At 36.8% G+C, this 10,949-nt stretch overlaps 2 protein-coding genes across 2 annotated transcripts; one reads left to right on the top strand and one right to left on the bottom strand.

Annotated features, from left to right (window-relative positions):
- Window positions 1–2,612: 2,612 nt before the first annotated feature.
- Window positions 2,613–3,927, bottom strand: LOC143541524 (uncharacterized). Its single transcript, XM_077034334.1, has 4 exons — window positions 3,614–3,927; window positions 3,422–3,499; window positions 2,958–3,020; window positions 2,613–2,857 (listed from the first exon to the last, which is right to left on the bottom strand). The coding sequence occupies exons 1-4, from the start codon at window positions 3,890–3,892 to the stop codon at window positions 2,792–2,794; spliced, it is 486 nt and encodes a 161-aa protein (XP_076890449.1). The 5' UTR covers window positions 3,893–3,927; the 3' UTR covers window positions 2,613–2,791.
- A 1,494-nt stretch (window positions 3,928–5,421) lies between these two features.
- Window positions 5,422–9,880, top strand: LOC143541540 (ALA-interacting subunit 3-like). Its single transcript, XM_077034342.1, has 5 exons — window positions 5,422–5,428; window positions 5,510–5,732; window positions 8,049–8,399; window positions 8,468–8,768; window positions 9,539–9,880. Exons 1-5 carry the CDS (start codon window positions 5,422–5,424, stop codon window positions 9,878–9,880), a joined length of 1,224 nt encoding a protein of 407 aa, XP_076890457.1.
- Window positions 9,881–10,949: the final 1,069 nt, after the last annotated feature.

The raw sequence follows: 10,949 nt of genomic DNA, 5'->3' as shown, positions 1-10,949 counted from the left end.
TCATCTGAGGAAGTGTCTAGCTGACGACACGTCTCACGTGCCATTGATGGACATTGAGGTTGATGAACAATTGAACTACATTGAGCAACCGATAGAGATCGTTGATCGCAAGGAGAAGCAGCTTCGTCACAAGATTATACCTTTGGTAAAAGTGATATGGAAATACCGCAAGGGATCAGATGCTACTTGGGAAGCCGAGGATGAGATGCGCAAGTTTTACCCTAGTTTGTTTATGTAATAGTTAGGTTTCGGGGACGAAACCTCTTTAAGGAGGGAAGACTTGTAACATCCTAAAATTTATAATGTTGAATAAAGAAAGTTACGTTTAGTGATTTCGCGTTATTAATTAATATCGAGTAAAGAACGGATCATGGACTTAGATTAATTGAGATGGGTTAAATGAAAATGGGCCTTAGGTCCATGGGCTTTAAGGGATATAAATATCCCCTAAACCAAGCTAAAACCCTAAACCCTCATTTCATTTCCATCATAATCTCTACACACTCCAAACACACACACACACCATAAACGAGCAAGACCCGAGAGAGAGTAAACGTTAGTTGGTATTAGATCTTATTACACGAGATCTAGAGTGCATAAACAAGCTAACCAAGATCGAACGAGCGCTAAAGGTATGTTCTTGACCTTTAAAGTTTACGTTTTATTGAACGTTTAGCCTTTTGAATGTCCTTAAGCTTAAAGATCCAAGCTTTATAGTATATACGGGATATATATACGACCGAAAATAGCTGAACTGGGCAACTTCGCCTGCGAACTGGGCAACTTCGCCTGCAAACTGATAACTTCGCCTGCAAAAGCTTAACTTCGCCTTCAAAGCTTAACTTCGCCTTCAAAGCTTAACTTCGCCTACGGCCAAGTTCGCCTAACTGGTAACTTCGCCTAAGGCCAAGTTCGCCTAATTGATAACTTCGCCTACGACCAAGTTCGCCTAATTGATAACTTCGCCTAAGGTCAAGTTCGCCTAACTGATAACTTCGCCTAAAGCTAAGTCAGCTCGACCCCAGCCAGGGGCTCTGCCCCTTGGACCCTGCTAGGGGCTGCCGCCCTAGACCCCGCTGCCAGGGGCGCTGCCCCCGGACCCCCGTTCGTTGTGGGTCATATAAAGATAGAAATACAACATGAGTAGTAGTAGTTAATTGATACGTGTATATATTATACAGTTAGCCGTGCACAGCTCAAGAAGGGAATAACTATTAACGGAGAGCGTAACAGGATTCAGGTGAGTTTCTAGCCCCATTTATGTGTTATGTTTTCGGGGCTGTGTGCATACTCAATATGTTTGTTAATACGCTTATCCTAAGAGATAAGTGTATGCCTTATGTGGATAATGTGAAATGTATGAATGATTGCTTGATGGTACGTGAACGATCTTCGGATATTGCACGTACTGTCAGGTTGTAACGCTATGTATAAGATAAGTATGATATGTATGCTTATGTGTATGAAAGTGATAAAGTTAATAAAAGAAGGAAATGATGGTTGTATGGTTGTATGGTTACGAAAAGGGTACCGAGCCCTAATAATACTCGAGGTATGATGTATGGTTGTATGGTAACGAAGAGGGAATCGAACCCTACTAATATTCGAGAACTAGGGAACCGAACCCTACTAATATTCGAGGAAAGAGGGTACCGAGCCCTAATAATACTCGAGGTATGATGTATGGTTGTATGGTAACGAAGAGGGAATCGAACCCTACTAATATTCGAGAACTAGGGAACCGAACCCTACTAATATTCGAGGAAAGAGGGTACCAAGCCCTAATAATACTCGAGGAAAGAGGGTACCGAGCCCTAATAATACTCGAGGAAGGAGGGTACCGAGCCCTAATAATACTCGAGGAAGGAGGGTACCGAGCCCTAATAATACTCGAGGAATGTAGGGCGTAATGCTCGTTATAACGTAAGATATGAAAGTAAGTTAATACAAAAGAAAGTATGAAAGTGTGAAAGTATGAATGAAAGGATATAAGTTTATGTGTATTGTATAGTGTATGATTAACTAGAACTCACTCAGCGTAGCTGACTTTTAGTATGCACGCAGGTGAGTAGGATGAGGCAGCTCGCTTGAGGAGACACGTGGCACTGAATAAGAGGCTGGCATCGGAAGACTCAAGACGTTTAAGTTTAATGTTTCATTTATTTTGAAAGACAAAATGATGTTTTAAGACAAGACGTGTTTTGTTATGAAATGTTTTATGAAAGCTTTTATATTCCGCGAAAGTTTTAATTAACTCTGATATTTAGAACTGTGTTTATGAGTAAATCCAACACGAAAGTAGGGCTACCGGTAACGGGGCCTTACACAAACCCATACCAAAAACAGACCACTTAATATTCTCTATTTCTCCATTAACCAAATTTCTTGATTTCGTTTGGATGACTGCTCAAAACCGAACCAAACCGTCCCGTACACGCCCATAATTTTGTTAGTTGATATAATAAGCCTTTGCTAGAATTTTGTTTAGCTTTTTACATAGCGTGCCACACAGTCAATACTATTTACACATTTGACAATTGACCATTCATTCAATTTTTTTTAAACCCAACACGAGTTGCATCAAAAACCAAAATCATACCTTCATTTCTTAAAGAAATGCACAACTGTTAGCACTCAAAAGAACAACAAACAATGCACAAAAACTAATGGATAAAACTAAGCATCCATTGTCCCACAGCAACAGAAATAAAAGTTATCATACCAGACACTCCTAATATCAAGATTTGGTATGAAGGCTTGTTGCAAACCAACTACAGTAATATCTCATGGCTCATCTTGCTTGCCTTCCACTTCCACCGCGTGCAAGCAGAGCCAGAAGTATCTTTTTCCTAGGTCCCTGGAATAACAAGAATAAAATAGGTGGATAAAACAACAATAAAAACTCATGAAGATAAAACAAACAAATTTTTAACTGATAGTGATAAAGAAAAGCATACCATCGGTATTCCCAACTCTTTGAGATCTCGGTCCCCCATTTGGCTCAAAGCAGACATATCAACCTAGCATTCAATTGAAATAGTAATAAAAGTTGCTTTTTAAATGAGTGCTCCATTAGCTTTAAACAGAAATTTAGAGCAACAAACATCTTAGATCAAATATAGAGTTCTAAACTTCCAGTGTTTGGTCCATCATAATCAAATACATTTAGTAAAACATCGCAGCCAATTCTACACAAAGAAAGCCTGCTAAATAAGATGAATTTACAGAACCACAACCATCAGAAGATCATGTTAACAACGAAGTGGCTGTAGCATCTGCTTGCAAAGTTTGTGTGAATAAAGCAGAGAAACAGCATATCAAAGTTGATGATTAATATTCATGTAGTATACATTTTATGACGTCTTTACAAGAATATTGCATATCATTTGAAGAAATAATCTTAGTTAACAATGCTTAGTACCTCCTCAACCTTGAACGAAATCAAATACTTTTCCAATCCCAGCGAACGCAAAAATCCTTCCACAGTAATAGGTTCTACCTATAAGAAACAATTAGCAACAAATTTTTTCCTTTTTTTAAAAAAAATAGTGAGTGTTTTGAAGTAAAGACTCAAATTAAACAAGGATTGCAAACAGAAGATAGGTGGCTTAACTGGATATTGACCGCGTTGCATATTACCACCAGGTGGTAGTGTGGGGGCAACAAAAGGTGTAGCCCCTTTCATTGGCCCAACAGAGGGAGGTTGTTTTGACTGAAATGATGTGGGGGCCGCGGGCCTTGAATTCTCACTGGCATCCCGATTGTCATACACCACTGATCTAGTATCTTCGTATGCCCGCCTTCTCTGTGGTGATATGCCACTAGTATCTGGTGATTTACGCCTAATATGATCCAAGGTCCATGGCGAGTAAGAATCTCCTAAAAAGCCCATACGGGGTGGACCTTCTGAAGTTCTCAAGGATGTGTATTGACCTGTCATGCCACTAATGGGCCTTTCTGTTACACATTGTCTGGCATCATCTAGCTTGGGTGCGCGATCTCTAACCACACGTGGCTCAGGCATGCCATGTCTACAATCCATTGGTTCAGCCATCCTTTGTCTATCATCTCTAGACACGAGCCCACGAGGTCTATCATCCCTAGACACAGGCCGACGAGGTGTATCATCCCTAGGGTCTGGCATGCTCTGCCTCTCATGTCTTGGTTCAGGCATATGCCTTGGGTTGTCCCTTGGCTCGAGTATCCCCTGTCTTCCACGTCTAGTTTCATGCATGCTATAGGAGTTAACAGGGTTAGCAGATGAAGGACGGGTGGACCTCGACAGCATGTCACGAAGGTCCACGATGTTATGCTGGCTGTTGATTTGTGTCCTTTTCATGATTTTGAAACGTAGATCGTCTTTACTAAGACGAAGATCTTCATGAACAGACAGTAATATTAGAAATCATGGTAAAACTTGACTAAAAAGGACAAAAAAATTGATGGTCAGGAAACTCATTACCGTCCAAGCTATTATTAGGCTTCAAATTCCATGTACCGTTATCAACTCCACGCAACCTGAGGATTAAAGTGAAAGTAACCATATCAAGCATACAACAGAAAATCATTTATCCAAAGTTTTAAGCATATCAAATTTAGGGGTGTGCATGGGTCGGTTTGGGGCGGTTTTGAGCCAAACCCATAACCATAACCGATATGTCGGTTAATGGATAACCATAACTATAACCATAACCGACCCGTTATGGCGGTTTTGGTTAATCGGTTTTGTAGGTTATAGTGAGTCGGTTATGGGTCGGTTAGCCGTAACCAAAACAATGTAATTGGCCTAAAAGTTTGGTACCAATTATTACAAAAAACGACATGGCATAATCTTAAAAAGTATATAATCCATAATATTAAATATTAATACCAAATATTCAAAAAAAAAACGATATTATATAATCGAACAATGAAATTCAACTTAATTTGATAACAAACGTTGAACCAAAAACTTTAAAATGATATAATCCAACAATATATTTGATGGAAGTTAATCCCAAACATATTGTTGGTTAAATAAATGGGTCGGTTTGGTTATGGTGGTTTTGGAATTATCTTTAACCAAAACCGACCCGTATTTGGCGGTTTTTAAAATTCATTAACCGACCCACTGGTTATGTCGGTTATCGGTTAAAATTGGTACGGTTTAACGGTTATGGCGGTTAAGTTGCTCACCCCTAATATCAATAACCTACAAGTATCAAAAAATGCAAACTAAACCAAACTAAAAACGCGTGTACAAAATTGAACATCCTGTATAATAAATGTAATTCAATTGAAAAATAAAAGATGTAATGGAATTTGATTGTGATGCATAGAGAGAGTTGAATATATTATATATGGCTCCCTTAATGGAAAACAAAAAGTATAATATCCTTGTAACAGCATTTTAGTTATTAGGAAGGTTCAATCAGCATTAGAATGACTAGTACAAAGGGTGGGGAAACACAATAGAATAGAATAGAGAAAAACCTTTTATTAGTATAAATAATATCATGAGCATGAGCAGCATCTCCACCTAATCTATCTCTAACTGAAGGGCGTTTAGTTCCAACAACAACAGCTGCTGCTCTTTTCACCACCTACACACACACACACAAATCAACAACAGGTACAGTTTCATTTGCACAGCAGCAGCAGCAACGTACCTGTCCAGTGCGACCTAAGGTGATTGTCACTTTCACTTGCGAGGTCTCTGCAGCAGCAGCAGCAGCAGCCATAACTACTACTTCAAACCCTAGCCCTAGCCTAGATCTTCATTTCTATCCATTGAACATGTATGTATCACCATCAAAACCATCTCTAGATTTATTTAATTGAATTGAATAAGGAGATCCAAAAGAGGCGTCTCAACTCAACTGTCAAGTCAACTCAAGGTCCCTAACGATTTTGTTTTTAAATTAGTAGCTTTAATATAAAAAAATGGCTTTCATGTACAATCGCATTTAGGTAATTCCTCTTTCCTAGCTGCACGTAAATGACAACGTGTAATTGTATGATGACTGGATTAGTCATTTAAGAGGACTAGATCCAATTTTATTCCCTTTGACACGTGGCACTAACATGTGAGAATATTAGTATGGTGATGCATTAGTAGGTAATCAGGGCTGTCTTCGAGAATTTTAATACCTTGGGCGGACTGAAACAAAATGGCTCGTAAGCCCTAACAAGTAACGAAATATATAAACTAAATTTTTTAAACAACATTAACTTTATAACAATAAAAATAACAAAAATATAGTATTAAATTCAAATATAATAATAGCTAAACGCTAACCGGTAATTCATGAAACTCTCATAGCATTCTTGACAACAAATTGTTTGATCATCACTTCGCAGTTTATATTATCTAATATCCTATCGTTCGACCGAATAGCGGAACAACCATGGAACAACCATAAAATAAAATAGTGAAATAGTTAAAACTTAAATTCATACCCTGATGAGTCACTGAGTTGGTATGATTGTGGCCGATGTTCAATTTATAATACATTAGAATTATTTTTTAAATACATATAAAAACAATATATAAAAAAAATTTTGGCCCCCGAAAAAAAAAAGTGCCCCGGCCGAAGTTGCGGCTCACACACCTTCAAGGGCGGCCCTGAAGGTAATAATATTCAAAAGGTGTTCTGCATGGTTCTAATCATAAATCATGATTTATGTTGTCATCTTTAAAGATAGTTGCCATGATTGGAAATGATCCAGCTATCTTAAATGACCGGTCTTATATGGTGTGCCACGTGCCAGAATTGTGTGAAAGATAATAAAGTTGGAACTAGCTATCTTAAAAGGCTGATCCAATCACCATACAATGGCATGTCGTCGCTTACGTGGATTGCAACTAGAAGAGAAGAATTCGATCCAGCCATATAAAAACAATATGGCTGAACACCTAAATCTCATTTGCTCCATTGTCAGGTACCTAAAAACCATTTTTTTATATTAAATCTACTACTTTAAGAAAAAAATCCCCCTTAACTTCTATTTAATTTTTTTATTCTACAAAATTTAATTATTTTTTATGTTATTTCAACTTTTAAACAATAATAAATATTTCATCCCGTCCCGTGCATCACGTGTTACGGTGTTAGGCGATCTTAAATATAGCCTCGAAAAGATATGTTTACGTATAAGATTCTCAGCCGTTAAAAAAACAAAAAAAAAACAAACTGTAATGATTTTTTGTTTAATTCGAATTCAAATAATATATTAATAATTGTGTGTCAAAACCATGAATAATAAATTAAAAAATAATTAAATCCAAATAGTGGAAACTATTAATTTCTTAGCTCATACTATTATTTCTTAATCTAATTATGGATTTTCGTTTTGAATGTTTTGAATTTTAGACATGTTGTACTTTAATCTTGAACTTATTTTTACGTGTTATTGTGGCTACTTTGAACTTATATTTGTGAGTTTTACAATTATGATTATGGTTCTTGAAATTTTTATCATATGTGAACTTGAATCAAATCGAATTTCGAGAATATGACATATAATACGAATAGGAATTCGAATAGAATAATTCGATTTTTAATCGAAATTGAATAAGAATACGAATACTAGAAAAAATGAAAAATATACGGATTATTCAATTCGATTAACTTGAAAATTCGTTATTTGATTCGATAAAGACCCCTGTTCCTAATGCCAAAATTTTAAAAAGGCTAATAAAAAGATGTAGCCTATAATCGAGAGTAATTAATAGTTAGATACTCGACTGGTTTATGACACACAATCGGTTATGAAACTTAGATTGTTAATTGTCGTCTAACCGTCCCATTCCGGAAAAACCCTCCTTATATGTCATAATCCAATAAGAAAGTTCATTTTTAAAACAAATTAAACCATTAAATTTGACATAAGCATGAACGTTGGATGATTTGTGATGCACCGTACATTTCTCTTTCTCCCTAAAAGGAATTAAAAAAGAAAATGGGTAATACATATATGTTTTATTGGCAGAACCATAATCATGTTCTAAAAACAGAAAAAAAAATATTTAAAAAAAATGTATAAAACGTAGGGAAAGCAATGGATCAGAAAAAAAAGAATTCTAAAAAACCAATTTATTCAAAGTTCTCCCAACAAGAGCTTCCTGCATGGAAACCAATCTTAACCCCTGGATGGGCGATTGCTTCATACATAACAATTGGGGTACTCTTCGTCCCGATTGGTCTTTTGGCTTGGTCTGCATCAGATAGCGTGGTCGAAATTATTGATCGGTACGACGAAGCATGTGTTCCGGACGACTTTAATAGCAACCCCCAATCGTTTATTCAAAACCCGGACACAAAAAAGACGTGTGTAAGGAATTTAAAAGTACCAAAGAAATTGGTTGCCCCAATATTCGTGTACTATCAACTTGAAAATTTCTACCAAAATAATCGTAGGTGTGTGTGTCACCATCCCCTATTTGTCTTCGTGATGTTTTATTTTTAATATGTTGGTTTGTTTTTAGATTCGTGAAAAGTAAAAGTGACAAGCAATTACGCGATGTTGAGGCTGAAAACGATACAAAGAATTGTCTCCCTGAGGCATACGTCGAGGATAATAAACCAATAGTTCCTTGTGGATTAATAGCTTGGAGTTTATTCAATGACACATACAAACTATCAACACGAGGCAAAGATATAAACATCGAGAAAAAGGGCATTGCATGGAAAAGTGACACCGAAGCCAAGTTTGGCTCAAATGTTTACCCTAAAAACTTCCAAAAAGGAGGCTTGATTGGTGGTGCGACCCTTGACGAAAGCATACCCGTAAGTAGCATATGCTAATAAGGCTGAGGGGTGTGGGGGGCGCGAGAGGGGGCGCGAGTGGGGGCTCCAGCCAATAATATTGTGACGTGTGGCAGAGAGAGAAACTTGATAAGATGGGTGTTGGAGCCCCCGCTCGCGCCCCTGGCCCTGGTGTGGAGGGGCGCGAGCAGGGGGCGCGAGCGGATTTTTTTTTTTTATTTTTTTATAAATGTATTCAAAAAACGTATTATTAAAAAAACTGGACTGTGCTTAAACGTATTATTAAAGAATACACACAATTACACACTGGACTGTGTGTAAACTTGTCTTGGCTTGTGCTTAATCTCTTAGGCTTTGTCTTTTTGTGTATGTATATATTATATATATGCAGGTACAATATGTACGTATTGATGTAGGAATATTAATGTAACAACTAATATATAAAAATATGTATCCTGTAAAGCAAAAGAAAAGCTGGTTTTGAAAGCTGTGTGTAGCAGGAGGAGAAGAAAAGAAGAACAATTATGAGCCCAACGGCTATATTTAACATTCCCAAGCTCTCTTCACGCTATTCCCAGCCGCGAGGCCTCTTGCGCCTGCCTTGAAAGCCGTGCTCGCGCCCCTCTCGCGCCCCTCTCGCGCCTCAGTGGTGTGGTGCTCGCGCCCCGGGGCGCGAGCGGATGGGCTCACGCGCCCCCTCTCGCGCTCCACACCCCTCAGCCTAATAGTAGTAGTAGTAATGGTAATAACTTGTCATTAACTGGTTTTGGGTATATATGTGTTGGGTATAGCTAAGCCAGCAAGAGGATCTTATCGTGTGGATGAGAACTGCGGCGTTACCTACGTTTAGAAAGCTGTACGGGAAGATACACACGGATATTGAGGCACATGATACGATTAAGGTGGAAATAGAGAACAACTACAACACGTACAAATTTGGTGGGCGAAAGAAGCTTGTCCTGTCGACAACAACTTGGATAGGTGGGAAAAATGATTTTGTTGGGGTGGCTTACCTTAGTCTTGGTGGATTATGTTTGTTTATGGCCATAAACTTTATACTTTTGTATGTTTTCCGACCTCGACGTCTTGGAGATCCATCCTATTTGTCATGGAATAGACATCCTCTCACTTGAAACAAACATATATTACTACCACAATGTTTTTTTTTAAAGTTTCATATGACACTTTATGCATGTTTCCGGACTTGAAACGCCATCAGCATGCTTTGAAATCATTGGCTGTGGATAAGATGAAAATGCCACAATCAAGTGTGCTTAGACTGAAGTATTTACAAATAGAAGGGCTCCATTTGAATAATCGTAAACAAATAAATAATAGTAATTTTATAGCCCAACATGGATAATAAGCAGTTGTCACTTCACACGCATATAAGTGATCGGTTTATCCATAAAACATTAACTAATTAAATAATTAAAATGATACGTTCTTCAATAAATAATTAAAATCAATCCTTTTATATATCATGTAAAAAAGTAACTCACAGTGACATGTACACGATCAATTTACATCTTTCAAAAAGAAAAACCAAAAGCAAAGCAAAGCAAATCAAATCAAATCAAATCAAATCAAATCCTCCGATCATTAAGGATAAAGATTTAATTCATAGTATAACTACTTAACTCAACATGCCTGCCTCATTTTCATATACTTTTTGACTTATCTCGATCAACTTTAGTTTCAAATAGTTAAATTCTTTTCTTAATTTACGTCTAATCCAAACAGTAACTAAATATGCTACAAATTTAATCAGTTCTACTTATTTAGTTAAAACATCAAACTAATTTTCTTTTTTTTTCCATATTAGCTTGTAGGCTGGATTGACCCTCAAATTTATTTATGAATTTAAATAATTATATTTATAATATAATTACAAACCAATAGCCCTATTATAATAAAAAATTAAAAAAAGAAAAAATAGCTTTTAACTTTTTTTAGTATGTTCCTGTTTAACATATACTATTTACTTATTTATGAAACAAAAAATTGTAACATCTCTAACAAAATGTTAAAATAAAGCAGGATGTGTATAAGACTAATATGAAGATTTTATATGTTGGCCATTGTGATTTTTAATGGATTCCTAATATATTCTAATGATGATATGACGTGATATCTCCATACCTTTTCTTCCCAAATCTCGAAAGATAATTGAGTCCCTCTTTGCCTTCCAAACAAGGTAAT

This window comes from Bidens hawaiensis, unplaced genomic scaffold (assembly GCF_021521415.1).
Source record: "Bidens hawaiensis isolate Kalapana, Puna unplaced genomic scaffold, B.hawaiensis_p1.1 tig00012610_1, whole genome shotgun sequence".
Taxonomy (NCBI): Eukaryota; Viridiplantae; Streptophyta; class Magnoliopsida; order Asterales; family Asteraceae; genus Bidens; species Bidens hawaiensis.
This window is presented reverse-complemented; position numbering and strand designations above follow the sequence as displayed.